This window comes from Hyla sarda, chromosome 5 (genome assembly GCF_029499605.1).
Source record: "Hyla sarda isolate aHylSar1 chromosome 5, aHylSar1.hap1, whole genome shotgun sequence".
Lineage (NCBI taxonomy): Eukaryota > Metazoa > Chordata > Amphibia > Anura > Hylidae > Hyla > Hyla sarda.
In genome coordinates, this window is record NC_079193.1 from 374,012,218 (window position 1) to 374,027,522 (window position 15,305).

The 15,305-nt window shown below is 44.6% G+C and overlaps 1 protein-coding gene across 22 annotated transcripts in view; it reads right to left on the reverse strand.

Moving 5' to 3' along the window:
• PTK2 (protein tyrosine kinase 2) overlaps positions 1-15,305 on the reverse strand; it is a 360,567-nt gene that overhangs the window by 127,801 nt on the left and 217,461 nt on the right. For all 22 annotated transcript variants that reach the window (XM_056522839.1, XM_056522834.1, XM_056522836.1 and 19 more), the window contains 4 exons: positions 14,536-14,676; positions 12,481-12,558; positions 10,166-10,273; positions 9,737-9,854 (listed from right to left, as the gene is read on the reverse strand). In XM_056522839.1, the coding sequence (XP_056378814.1) occupies positions 9,737-9,854; positions 10,166-10,273; positions 12,481-12,558; positions 14,536-14,676 (445 nt within the window). The remainder of the gene's footprint in view (positions 1-9,736; positions 9,855-10,165; positions 10,274-12,480; positions 12,559-14,535; positions 14,677-15,305) is intronic.

A 15,305-nucleotide genomic window follows, 5' to 3' on the forward strand; every position in this document is an offset into this window, starting at 1 on the left:
GGATTTCACGACTTTTGCATATGTAAAAAATAAATAAAATTTATTACCTAAAATGCTTGGTTTCCCAAAAATGTTACATTTTTACAAAGGGTTAAAGCAGAAAATACCCCCCAAAATTTGAAGCCCAATTTCTCCCGATTCAGAAAACACCCCATATGGGGGTGAAAAGTGCTCTGCTGGCGCACTACAGGTCTCAGAAGAGGAGTAGTCACATTTGGCTTTTTGGAAGCACATTTTGCTCTGGGGGCATGCTGCATTTAGGAAGCCCCTATTGTGCCAGGACAGCAAAAAAAAAAAAAAAACACATGGCATCACATTTTGGAAACTAGACCCCTTGGGGAACGTAACAAGGGGTAAAGTGAATCTTAATACCCCACAGGGGTTTCACGACTTTTGCATATGTAAAAAAATAATAATAATTTTACCTAAAATGCTTGGCTTCCCAAAAATTTTACATTTTTACAAAGGTTTAAAGCAGAAAATACCCCCCAAAATTTGAAGCCCAATTTCTCTCGATTCAGAAAACACCCCATATGGGGGTGAAAAATGCTCTGCTGGCGCACTACAGGTCTCAGAAGAGAAGGAGCAAAATTTGGTTTATTGAAATTGTTTTGGGGGCATGTTGCATTTAGCATGTCCCCAGGGTGCCAGAACAGCAAAAAAAAAACACATGGCATAATATTTTGGAAACTAGACCCCTAAAGGAACGTAACAAGGGGTATAGTGAGAATTAACTCCTCACAGGTGTTTGACGACTTTGTGTTGAAGTTGGAAATGAAAATGGAAAATTTGATTTTTAACACTAAAATGATGGTGTTACCCCCAATTTTACTTTTATACAAGAGGTAATAGGTGGAAATGGACCCCAAAATTTGAAGCCCAATTTCTCCTGATTAAGAAAACACCCCATAGGTGGACATTTAGTGCTCTGCTGGTGCACTTCAGGTCTCCGAACAGAAGGATATATAGAAAATAATTTGTGGCACACTACCAAATAAATGGTTTTGCGGTACAACATATTTTGCTGGAATGGTTTTGGGGCACAATGAAAATAATTTGCGGCACACTGTACCACATATTTTGCTGGAATGGTTTTGGGGTACAATGAAAATAATTTGCGGCACACTGTACCACATATTTTGCTGGAATGGTTTTGGGGTACAATGAAAATAATTTGCGGCACACTGTACCACATATTTTGCTGGAATGGTTTTGGGGTACAATGAAAATAATTTGCGGCACAAGGTACCACATATTTTGCTGGAATGGTTTTGGGGTACAACGAAAATAATTTGCGGCACACTGTACCACATATTTTGCTGGAATGGTTTTGGGGTAAAAAGAAAAATAATAGGTGGCACACTAGGCCACAGATTCTAATAAAATGGGGGGGGTAAAATTAACTAAGAAAAAACAGTGGCATGTGATGTGATACACGGGGGCTAAGATGGATCAAATTAAAATTGCAGGGATGTGTGATAAATTTTAAAACATGAGATGCACAGTCCCGGCTGAGTTGGGCAGGTCTCACACTGGTATGTAGTGTCCCGGCGGATCCCTCTTTTATAGCAGACCCTGCACTTCTTTTGGGTCCTCCCCTTCTTCCCAGTGTGGGGAATTTCACTGGGGAAATGCTGCCCCGGCACAATCCGTGAGCACTCGGAAGTGCTGGGGCCTGCATCTTCCTGGTCCCCAAATATGAGGTTCCTTATGACCACCTCCTGAAACTCCAAGAACGTTCCCCTCTGGCCGGCATGTCGGTACAGGACAAAGGCGTTATATAAGGCCATCTGTACCATATGCACAGCCAGTTTCTTGTACCACGCCCTTGTCTTTCTCATGGCGCTGTATGGCTTTAGCACCTGGTCAGACAAGTCCACCCCTCCCATGAACTTATTGTAAGCCAGGATGCAGTCTGGCTTATAGATTTCTGTAGGGGCCCCACGTACAGAAACCGGGGTGGTGGCGTGGCCATGTATTGTGGTGAGTACAAGGACCTCTCTCTTGTCCTTGTATCTCACACACAATATGCCATCGCTGCACAGTGCCCTGCTCTCATGCTTCCGCATGGGGTGTGCCAGAAGAGGTTTGGGGAGGCCTCTCTGGTTTTTACGGACAGTGCCACATGCTACTGTCCCACGTGCAGTGAGGCACTTGAATAGGGGAACGCTGGTGTAGAAATTGTCCAGGTAGAGGTGGTATCCCTGGTCTAGTATGGGGTGCACCAAATCCCATACTATCTTGCCTGTAATTCCCAGGACAGGGGGGCACTCTGGGGGTTCAATTGACGAGTCTTTCCCCTCATATACACGAAAACGGTACGTGTATCCTGATGCACTTTCACAGAGCTTGTACATCTTTACCCCATACCGTGCCCTTTTGCTGGGCAGGTACTGGCGGAATTGTAGCCTGCCCTTGAAGTGCACCAGGGACTCGTCAATTGAGATTTCCCTTCCTGGGACATATGCCGCCTGGAACACGGCATTTAGGTGGTCTATAAGTGGACGAATTTTATATAGCCGGTCATAGCTAGGGTGGTCTCTAGGTGGAGAAGTGGCATTATCATTATAATGCAGAAACCTCATTATCTGCTCAAAACGTGTCCTGCTCATTGCCATGCGGTACATGGGGGTGTTATATAGCAGGTCGTGGGTCCAGTATGAGCGGATACTGGGTTTCTTCAGAAGCCCCATGCTCAGCATTATACCCCAAAATTTTGCCATCTCTGATGGGGTCACAGGGGTCCACCTATTCGGATGAGCATAACTAGAGGTGGGGTGTGCAGTAATATATTGGTTGGCGTAGATGTTTGTTTGCGCAACCAAATGCTCTAGCAGCTCATCGGTGAAAAACAACTTAAAAAAGTCTTTTTCTGCCAACCCAGCAAATGGGAATTGCATCCCTGCATTCCCTGTAAACCCAGGAATTTGGGGTGTGAATTGGCCTGGGTCTACCCATATGGAGTCAGAGGGCTCCGAGGGCTCAGAAAGCCTTGATGGGCCTGGTAACGCAGCGGCCGCTGCAGTGGCCCGCCTGCGTCGCCTCCTTGGGGGTGGCACGTCCGAGTCTGATGAGGATGAAGATGAGGATGAGGATGAGATTAGGAATGTAGGGTCCCCATCATCGCTCACAGACTCCGTTTCTGAGGCCAAAAATTCATAGGCCTCCTCCAGCGAATACATCCGCTGTGATGTGCCTGACATGTTGTGCACTTAGGTGTACACAACACAAAAAACAGGGGGTGACTACAAAGGGGTGACAGGAAAGGGTTTACTTTTTTTTTTTTTTTTTTTTACTTTTTATAACAAGGGGATGACAACAGGATCAGTGACAAGGGGCGACGATCACAGGTGACACAGGGGCGACAATCACCGGTGACACAGGAGGTGACGATCACAGGTGACACGGGCGATGATCACAGGTGACACAGGGGCGACGATCACAGGTGACACAGGGGTGACGTTCTCAGATGACAGCAGACAGAAAACTCAGGTGACACAGGGGCGACGGACGGTGATAGCGGACGGCTGATTTATATTGAAAAATACTAATCAGCACGCCACAGCTACCACCGGGGACAGGGGGCGACGGTCTCAGGGGGTGATCACTGGAGGGTGATCAAAGGACAGGTGAATGGGTGGTTTCAAGCTCTTTTTTTGACTTTTTAATTTTTTTGACTTTGTAACAGTGACAAGGGGCGACGATCACAGGTGACACAGGGGCGACGGTCTCAGATGACAGCAAACTCAGGTGACACAGGGGTGACGGACGGTGATAGCAGACGGCTGATTTATATTTAAAAATACTAATCAGCACGCCACAGCTACCACCGAGGACAGGGGGCGACGGTCTCAGGGGGTGATGATGGGCGAAGATCTCAGGGGGTGATGAGGGGCGAAGATCTCAGGGGGTGCTGAGGGGCGAAGATCTCAGGGGGTGATGAGGGGCGAAGATCTCAGGCGGTGATGAGGGGCGATGATCTCAGGCGGTGATGAGGGGCGATGATCTCAGGCGGTGATGAGGGGCGATGATCTCAGGCGGTGATGAGGGGCGATGATCTCAGGCGGTGATGAGGGGCGATGATCTCAGGCGGTGATGAGGGGCGATGATCTCAGGCGGTGATGAGGGGCGATGAGGGGGGTGATCGATGAGGGGCGATGAGGGGGGGTAACTATATGGTGATGGCAGGGGAGATGGGGTGATGAGGGGGATAATGTGTGTGGGTTTTCCTTTTTTTTAACTATGTGGCTGATCTGCCGTGAAAACGGCAGACCAAACCGCAGCACGTCCTGTCTCCTCACTCTTCTCTGACAGACTGACTGTCAGAAGCGCGATCACTGAGCCAGAAACAGTCAGGTCACGTGATCTGCGCTCTGATTGGCCAGTCTGTCAGAGAACAGCCAATCAGAGCGATCACACAGCGGGACCGCTCTGATTGGTCCCTGTATATGTCATAGTGATCTCCGCTGCTGATAGCAGCGGAGATCACCGACAGCTTCACTATGCAGAGGCGCAGAGTGAAGCCAGGCTCTGATCGCAGAGCCTGTCAGGGGAAAAGCCTGTCAGAGCGATCGCACAGCGGGATCGCTCTGACAGGTCCCTTGACATGTCACAGCGATCCCCTGCTGCTGATAGCAGCGGAGATCGCTGGCAGCTTCACTGTGCAGAGGCGCACAGTGAAGCCAGGCTCTGATCGCAGAGCCTGTCAGGGGAAAAGCCTGTCAGAGCGATCGCACAGCGGGATCGCTCTGACAGGTCCCTTGACATGTCACAGCGATCCCCTGCTGCTGATAGCAGCGGAGATCGCCGCGGCTTCACTGTGCAGAGCCGCACAGTGAAGCTATTAATGCAGGACGTATGCATACGTCCAGTTGCACGAACCTGTCAGCAGCTGGGACGTATGCATACGTCCTGTAGCAGGAAGGGGTTAAAGGGGTATTCCAGGAAAAAACTTTTATTTATATAAATCAACTGGCTACAGAAAGTTAAACAGATTTGTAAATTACTTCTATTAAAAAATCTTAATCCTTTCAGTACTTATGAGCTTCTGAAGTTAAGGTTGTTCTTTTCTGTCTAAGTGCTCTCTGATGACACGTGTCTCGGGAAACGCCCAGTTTAGAAGAGGTTTGCTATGGGGATTGGCTTCTAAACTGGGCGCTTCCCGAGACAGGTGTCATCAGAGAGCACTTAGACAGAAAAGAACAACCTTAACTTCAGAAGCTCATAGGTACTGAAAGGATTAAGATTTTTTGATAGAAGTAATTTACAAATCTGTTTAACTTTCTGGAGCCAGTTGATATATAAGAAAAAGTTTTAACTAAAATCTACAAATGGGCTGATCTTTATCTGTGAAATGCGTTGGGTCTTGTGCCCACATGTCAAAGAAGGCTGAATGCCCTCGTCCCACAAAAAAGGTGCCCGGCCCTTAAAGGGGTACTCCACTGGAAAACGTTTTCTTTTAAATCAACTGGTGCCAGAAAATTAAACAGATTGGCAAATTACTTCTATTAAAAAATACCAATCCTTCCAGTACTTATCAGCTGCTGTATAATACACAAGAAGTTCTTTTCTTTTAGAATTTCCTTTCTGCCTGACCACAAGTGCTCTCTGCTGACACCTCTGTCCATGTCAAGAACTGTCCAGAGTAGGAGCAAATCCCCATAGCAAAACTCTGTTGCTCTGGACGGTTCCTGACATGGACAGAGGTGTCAGCAGAGAGCACTGTGGTCAGACTGGAAAGGAAATTCAAAAAGAAAAGAACTTCCTGTGTATTATAAAGCTGCTGATAAGTACTGGAAGGATTGGGATTTTTTTTTAATAGAAGTAATTTCCAAATCTGTTTAACTTTCTGGACCAGTTGATTTAAAGGGTAACTCTCATTAAAATAAATGTTTGCTATTGCACTCCTTATGGTAAATAAAAAATATTTCTAGTATACTTTGTTTAAAAAAAAAAAAAAAAAGAAGTTTTCTATGTTTTATTTGTGCTTAAAAAAAGCTCACGAGCAAATTTTCCCCCATCTTACACCCAGACTTAGGACCGAGGTCCAAAACACAGGAAGTGCAGCCTGGAGTGCTGAGGGGGGGGGGGGGGGGGGGTCCAGCCTCGTCCAATCATAGCTCCTCTCACACTTAAAGGGGTACTCTGGCGCTTAGACATCTTATCCCCTATCCAAAGTGACGTCATACGCCGCCGGCCCTGTGCTGATTTTAACTGTGGTGCGTGAAAGATCACGGGGGGAAACGATGTCTAAGTGCCGGAGTACCCCTTTAACTGCCATATGCTGTTGGTTGGACACACCCCCCTCAGCACTCCAGGCTGCACTTCCTGTGTTTGCACTTCGGTCCTAAGTCTGTGTATAAGATGGGGGAAAATGTGCTCTTTTTTAAGCACAAATAAAACATAGAAAACTTATTTTTTTTAAACCAAGTATATTAGAAATATTTTTTATCTACTATAAGGAGTGCAATAGCAAAAATTTGTTTTAATGAGAGTGACCATTTAAAAGAAAATATGTTATCCAGTGGAGTACCCCTTTAACCCATCCAATCACCATTGATTGATCTGCAGTTAGTGACCTGATAAATAGACGTCCCTAAGGATTGTGACTACAGGAAGTCAATAGATCCAAAAACCTGTCAATAGTTGGTGGGAAGAGAATCCTGTGCAAAAAGGTCCAAAAATCACTTAAAGCTAAGTGACTAAAAGCATGAGCGCAGAATGGCCGGGTGCACCTGGTGCTCTCATTATTCTTAACTGGATTCCCTGGATGACCGGGGAACATTAGACGTCCCATTAATGGCCCCTGGAGACCAGATCGCAGCTTTAGTGCTGAGTGCACACTAAGGCGGCAGTCACTTCTCGTTTTTGCTATACGGTTGCCCTATCCGGTTTCATTGAAATAACCATATAACCGTATTGCAAACCGTATATATAGACATTTCATTGTAAACCGTATATATAGACATTTCATTGTAAACCATATATATATAGACATTTCATTGTAAACCGTATATATAGACATTTCATTGTAAACCCTATATATAGACATTTCATTGTAAACCGTACGCCAACCGTAGCATCAGGTTGTGTATCATTTACGGGTTTATACGGTACACCAAACTGTAGTCTACTACGGTTAAGTGTCCAGTCAAATATCGTATCCAACCTGTATACAGTTACAAAATGCATAAACTTGCTTTCATGCCAGAGGTGACTTTTGGGAAAACATCTGCAAACCCGTGCAGAGGAAAAGTTGACCAGTTGTCCATAACAACCAATCAGATCGCTTTTTTTTTTTTTTAATTTTCGGAGGACATTTAAAAAAATTAAAGAAGCCATCTGATCGGTTGCTATGGGCAACTGGTCAACTTTTCCTCTGCACGGGTTTTGATAAATCTCCCCATTTGTTTCTGGCCGTCGTGTCCTTAAATGTCGGATTCCAGTCACAAATTTCCCATAAGTTCATCTTCATTCCAAATAAAATGACAATGTAAATGAAATCCCTGAACCTGGGGGTCACAGTCTGTTCCTGACAGCTGTCACCTGACTAACCCCCATAGTATATAGCAGAGATAACTGGGATACGCAATACATTTTTAATGCCCAGCTCTCTCTGTTGATCACTGTTTACCAACCAGTGTGCCTCCAGCTGTTGCAAAGCTACAACTCCCAGCATGCCTGGACAGCCAGAGGCTACTACCCAGCTCTCCTCGACTCCTGAATGGCCTATCAGACTGGACCCTGATTTTGTAGTGCAGTGTTTCCCAACCAGTGTGCCTCCAGCTGTTGCAAAACTACAACTCCCAGCATGCCCGGACAGCTTCGGCTGTCCGGCAATGCTGGGAGTTGCAGTTCTGCAACAGCTGGAGGCACCCTGGTTGGAAAACACTGCTGTAGATAAAGAAAGCAGCTCACAAGCCTCCTGCAGCACGAGGGTCAAACAAGGCTAAAAATACAATTCAGTCTCTCTCTCTCTCCCAATCCATAAGTCAGTGTTTTTTAAGCAGTGTGTCCCCAGCTGTTGCAAAATTACAACTCTCAGCATGTTCTGAGAACGCTCTGACGCCCCATTCATTGTCTATGGGCATAGTGAAGACAGCTGAACCTATGAACGGGGGTTGTCAAGCTCAGACAGACCCATAAACATACATGGAAGTTTCGGCACTAATGCATTTCATATCAATATCTCGTTCTACACAAAAAAAAGTAAATTTGTATTGTCCATTAAAAAAAAGTAAATTTGTATTGTCCATTAAAAAAAAGTAAATTTGTATTGTCCATTAAAACAAATATAGTGGTTTACGGGTTTTAACCAGAGCTGAGGGTTTGTGACAGTTGCATCAAGTCTAGGAAAAAACTCTCTGAGCCAAATGCACCAGCTGCACAAATTCAAACCTCTCGTATTCTGAAGGTTTGTTACAATGTATTAAAGGGGTATTCCAGGAAAAAACTTTTTTATATATATCAACTGGCTCCAGAAAGTTAAACAGATTTTTTAATTACTTCTATTAAAAAAATCGCAATCCTTTCAGTACTTATGAGCTGCTGAAGTTGAGTTGTTCTTTTCTGTCTAAGTGCTCTCTGATGACACGTGTCTCTGGAACCGCCCAGTTTAGAAGCAAATCCCCATAGCAAACCTCTTCTACTCTGTGCAGTTCCCGAGACAAGCAGAGATGTCAGCAGAGAGCACTGTTGCCAGACAGAAAACAACAACTCAACTTCAGCAGCTGATAATTATTGAAAGGATTAAGATTTTTAAATAGAAGTAATTTACAAATCTGTTTAACTTTCTGAAGCCAGTTGATATAAGAAAAAAGTTTTTTCCTTGAATACCCCTTTAATGCAGCCTGGAGTACAGATAGGTTTAGCTCAATTATAATTGCCTAATAGATGCAACTGTAACGCACTCTCAGCTGTGTGTTTACCTGCCAACCCTATTTCCTCACAATGCAGTATAATGGACTTGTGCTTTGTCGATTTCCCTTCTAACAAAATCTACACAGCTCTGAGTCTTAAAGGGGTACTCCGGAGGAAAACATTTTTTTTTATTTAAATAAACAGAAAGTTAAACAGGTTTGTAAATGACTTCTATTAAACATTTTTTACCCTTCCAGTACTTTTTAGCAGCTGTATGCTACAGAGGAAATTCTTTTCTTTTTGAATTTCTTTTTTGTCTTGTTCACAGTGCTCTCTGCTGACACCTGATGGCCGTATCAGGAACTGTCCAGAGCAGGAGAAAAACCCCATTGCAAACCTATGCTGCTCTGGAAAGTTCCTGACATGGACAAAGGTGTCGGCAGAGAGCACTGTGGACAAGAAAAAAAAGAAATTCAAAAAGTAAAGAATTTCCTCTGTAGTATACAGCTGCTAAAAAGTACTGGAAGGGTAAAGATTTTTTTAATAGAAGTAATTTACAAATCTGTTTAACTTTCTGGCATCAGTTCATTTAAAAAAAAAAAAAAAATAAAAAGCTTTCCACTGGAGTACCCCTTTAACCCTCAGAGCACTTTGCATGCAGCTCAGGATTGTATCACACACAGATGCATCTCATGATCCCTCGCCATGCTAAAAACATGCCGGACAGAAGACTATTATAAGGCTGTTTCTATCTTCCCTAGAGAAAGCTGTGGCTTATAAAGGACAATACACTCTGGGTGCAGATCAGAGAATGGGAAAGTCCTGTCCCCAACCGTGCCGTCCTGCACAAGTGTAACACTGCAGACTATCAATTTACCTTTCTGTGGCCGGATGATGAAGGACTCAGAGGCTCCATGGACAAGACGACAGTATCCATCTATTAAGTCGGCCATGTTCTCCGCAATGGTGAGGGATGGGGCTGTCACAGTGAGAGGCTGAGAGGGGACAGCAACAATAGGGGTATTATTATTACTGTCTTCTGTGCCCAACATCACCCCCTCCATGTCAATATGACAACGACTGCTTAAAGGGAATGGAGTTATCCAGGAATAAAAGAACCAATACATTTCTTCCAAAAACAGCACCACACCTGTCATCAGGTTGTGTGTGGTATTACAACCTGGCTCCATTCACTTCAATACCCACCACAGCCTGAGGACATGAGCGGTGCTATTTTTCTAATCCTTGATAAGCCCTTTAGATCTAGAGACTCCTGAGTACTGCACGGATGTGCTGCAATATTTACCTCGGGTGCTCCAGAAATTCTTAGCTGTAACATCCCTTTCCTGTCCTTGTCTTCGCTGCTTGAATACTGGATTGTTTGCACCTGAGTAAAATCTGTGAGATGGGTCGGCTGCAGGAGGAGAAAGAAGAAGAAATGTAGGCAATGTCCGAATACACTCTAAAAACAAGATAACAAGTGAACATGCGTCTCCAGTATTCACTCCCAGCAGTATCAGACTATACAAGGTTTATATTTGCACTCTGTAACCATGGAGACACATAGGCTTGCATAAGTACCGTACATAAGGTTTCTGACTAAATAAATCCCTTTAACCCCTTAAGGACTCAGGGTTTTTTTTCAGTTTTTGCACCTTCGTTTTTTCCTCCTTATCTTTGAAAAATCATAACCCTTTCAATTTTACAACAAAAAATCCATATTATGGCTTATTTTTTGCATCACCAATTCTACTTTGCAGTGACATCAGTCATTTTACCCAAAAATTCACGGCGAAACGGAAAAAAAATCATTGTGCGACAAAACCGAAGAAAAAACGCCATTTTGTAAATTTTGGGGGCTTCCGTTTCTACGCATTGCATATTTTGGTAAAAATTACACCTTATCATTATTCTGTAGGTCCATACGGTTAAAATGATCCCCTACTTATATAGGTTGGATATTGTCGCACTTCTGGAAAAAATCATAACTACATGCAGGAAAATTTATACGTAAAAAAATGTCATCTTCTGACCCCTATAACTTTTTTATTTTTCCACGTACAGGGCGGTATGAGGACTCATTTTTTGCGCCGTGATCTGAAGTTCTTATCAGACTTTTTGATCACTTTTTATTAATTTTTTAATGGTATAAAATGTGACAAAAAATACACTTTTTTTGACTTTTGAATTTTTTTTGCGCGTACGCCATTGACCGTGCGGTTTAATTAATGATATATTTTTATAGTTCGGACATTTACGCAAGCGGCGATACCACATATGTTTATTTATTTATTTTTTTACACTGTTATTTTTTTTATGGGAAAATGGGGGTGATTCAAACTTATTAGGGAAGGGGTTAAATGACCTTTATTAACCTTTATTGCACAGATCACTGGCGTGTATTAACACGCCTGTGATCAGTGTTATCGGCGCTTGACTGCTCCTGCCTGGATCTCAGGCACGGAGCAGTCATTCGTCGATTGGACACCGAGGATGCAGGTAAGGGCCCTCCCGGTGTCCTGTAAGCTGTTCGGGACACCGCGATTTCACCGCGGCGGTCCCGAACAGCCCGACTTGAGCAGCCGGGTCACTTTCACTCTAGAAGCGGCGGTCAGCTTTGACCGCCGCTTCTAAAGGGTTAATACCGCACATCGCCGCGATCGGCGATGTGTGGCATTAGCCGCGGGTCCCGGCCGTTGATGAGTGCTGGGACCGACGCGATATGATCCCGCTTCATATCGCGGGAGCCGGCGCAGGACGTAAATATACGTCCTGCGTCGTTAAGGGTACTTTCACACATACAGGACCATGCGCAGATTTAATGTGCAGGATTTTTTTTACTGCAGATTAGAAGCTGTGTTCAGTCATTTGGTTTACACTGAAATCTGCAGCAGAAAATCCTGTGCATCAAATCTGCGCAGGATCCTGTACGTGTGAACGTATCCTTAGGGTACGTTCACACGCGCGGATTTTTTAGCGGGTTTTCCGCTGCGTATTCGAAAATGGGCCGGCTCTACTCGGCTGTCGGCAGCAGATTTTCCGCAGCGGAAAATCCACCACAGTCCCAACTGACTTCAATGGGGCTTGAGGTGGATTTTCCGTAGGGTACATTCCTCTGTGGAAAATCGGCTGCGGACAGCCGAGAAGAGCCCGACCACTTACAAATCCGCAGCGAGAAAACCCGCTAAAAAATCTGCGCATGTGAACCTACCCTTAGGATATGTTCACACGTACGCAGATTTGATGCGCAGGATTTTCTGCTGCAGATTTCAATGTAAACCAAATGACTGAGCACAGCTTCTAATCTGCAGTTAAAAATCCTGCGCATCAAATCTGTGCAGGATCCTGTACGTGTTAACATACCCTTTGGTTATGTTCAGACTGCGGTATCTCTGCTCACTGGCAGAGAGCAGTGCTGAGCTTGTATGTGTCCCGGCTGCAGTCAGAGATTTATTTTTCATTTTCAATACAAGAAGGTAAAATGTAAGATTTATTTTATGTCACCCTGAGCTCTTCCAAATATAACATGGTATGGAATACCCCTTTATGTAGCTTCAGCTTTTAATGATAGAAAAAAATCTTACATGTTTTGCATCAACATTTAGGGTCTAAAGTACTTACATTAGATCCTTTATCTGTAAGATAACTGATTCCCTCCTCGGGGCCAATCGCCAGCTCCACAGATATAACCCAACTGGACTTTAATGGGTTATGTGATCAATGGTGTCAAGATAGAAAGTGGAAGGAGCATGAAAAGAAAAAAAAAGAAAAATAAGAGTTAAACAGGGTGAAGAGTCCATTTATAGAGAGGATAAAAAGGGAGTATATGAGCTCCTGTCCCCACCTTCCCAATATGTACAGATGCCCTGCACCCCCTAGTAGTGTCCCCAAACCAGGATTCCTCCAGCTGTTGCAAAACTACAACTCCCAGCATGCCCGGACAGCCTTTGGCTGTCCGGGCATGCAGAGAGTTGTAGTTTTGCAACAGCTGGAGGCCCCTTGGTTAGGAAACACTGCCCTAGTATTAGTAGGAGCTTATCCCCCTATATCAATCAAGTTTAAAAATGACATTTGCACATGAAGAGGGGTCCTATGCACTATATACAGGAGGGACTATGCACCCCAGTATAAGACAAACTGAAGTGCAGGATCGAGCAAGAAGCAAATAGAGGATGTAGGAACTAACACACACATATAATTAATATATATATATATATATATATATATATATATATATATATATATATATATATATATATATATTGGCAGCTGTAGCTGGATAAGAATAGACTTCAAGCAATGGATTAGGTGTCTGTAAAGAGGAAGATCAGCTAATCCTACACTCGCATCTGCACTTAACATCATAGTGGGTGTAGTTGGGAGGTTTTGACAGCTCCCCCTATTGAATGAAGAGTCAGTCTTTTGCATGTCAAGCAGCTGAACCCTCAATAATTTTATATCACTTGGCAACACTGCTGGTAAGTCAATAAAGCATTACAAGGTCAAATATATTTTAAATTAAATACTTATTATATATATATATATATATATATATATATATATATATATATATATATATATATATACCGTATTTATCGGCGTATAACACACATTTTTTAGGCTAACATTTTTAGCCTAAAGTCCACCTGCGTGTTATACGCCGATAAGCCGCTGCAGTTCAATGATTTAAAGCGGGCGCTTTAAATCAATGAACTGCAGCGGCTTTTGCAGGTCCAGAGACCTTCCGGCTTTTCTGCCCCTGCCTGTCCTGGGGGTCTAGAGCCCTGCCGCCGCCGCTTCTCTCCCCCTGGCTATCGGTGCCGCTGCCCCATTGCCGGCGCCGATAGCCAGGGGCAGCGGCACCCATTGCCGGCGCCGCTGCCCCGTTGCCTCCCCCATCCCCGGTTGTATAATTACCTGTTGCCGGGGTCGGGTCCGCGCTGCCTCTGGCCTCCGGTGTGGCCTCCCCTACGTCGTTGCTATGCGCTGCGAGACGCAATGACGAGTGACGTCACTCGTCATTGCGCTGCGCAGCGCATAGCAACGACGCAAAGGACGCCACATCGGAGGCCAGAAGCAGCGCAGACCCGACCCCGGCAACAGGTAATTATACAACCGGGGATGGTGGAGGCAATGGGGCAGCGGCGCCGGCAATGGGTGCCGCTGCCCCTTCTCTGCCCCTGGCTATCGGCGCCGACAGAAAGGGGGAGAGAAGCGGTGGCAGCAGGGCTCTAGACCCCAGGAAAGGCAGGGGGAGAGAAGCGGGCAGCGACGGCCTCTCTCCCCCTGCCTTTCCTGGGGGCTTCTGCGGGGTCAGAAACAGTGTATCGAGGTATACACATGCACACACACGCACCCTCATTTTACAAAGGATATTTGGGTAAAAAACTTTTTTTACCCAAATATCCTTGGTAAAATGAGGGTGCGTGTTATAGGCCGGTGCGTGGTATACCCCGATAAATACGGTGTATATATATATATATATATATATATATATATATATATATATAAATGTTGCAGTTCCGCTTGTGATAACAGAAGTTTGTATGGTTGTATGGGTGCCAGCAGAGTGGCTGTCAGCTCACTGTCGAGGAGGCTGCTTACAGTGAGTGTAAATCATTGACAATACCTACACAAGCAAAGAAGACATGTTTAGTAATGTCCTACCATACTTACTCCCAGGGCGCACTTGAAGCATTCCTTGTCATATCGATAGACCGGAGAAAGGATTTCAAAGAACTTCAAGATACTTTCTTCCCTGTTGAGGTTAGCAAATTGGCGGAACGTCTGCTGGATCAGCTTCCTTAATGTTTTAGCCTGCATGAAAAGAAAAGGGGCAGAAATCAGAGATAACCCATACAGTTATCATAAGGAAAAGTATTAAGGCAGAAATCAGAGCTCACGCCAGTGCATGATCATAAGGATCAGGAATAAGACAGAAATCAGAGCTCACTCCATTACAGGATCATAGGGATCAGGAATAAGAGAAATCAGCGCTCACTCCAGTACCGGATCATAAGGATCAGGAATAAGAGAAATCAGAGCTCACTCCAGTGCATGATCACAGGGATCAGGAATAAGATAGAAATCAGAGCTCACTCCAGTGCAGGATCATAGGGATCAGGAATAAGAGAAATCAGCGCTCACTCCAGTACCGGATCATAAGGATCAGGAATAAGACAGAAATCAGAGCTCACTCCACTGCAGGATCATAAGGATCAGGAATAAGACAGAAATCAGAGCTCACTCCACTGCAGGATCATAAGGATCAGGAATAAGGCAGAAATCAGCACTCGCTCCAGTGCAGGATCATAGGGGGAGATCAAAAACTGTGCAGAGGAAGAATGGTGAAGTTGCTCATGGCAACCAATCAGATTGCTTCTTTCATTTTTAAAGAGACCTGTGAAAAATAAAATAAGCAACCTGGGCAGCTGCCCCCACTCTTC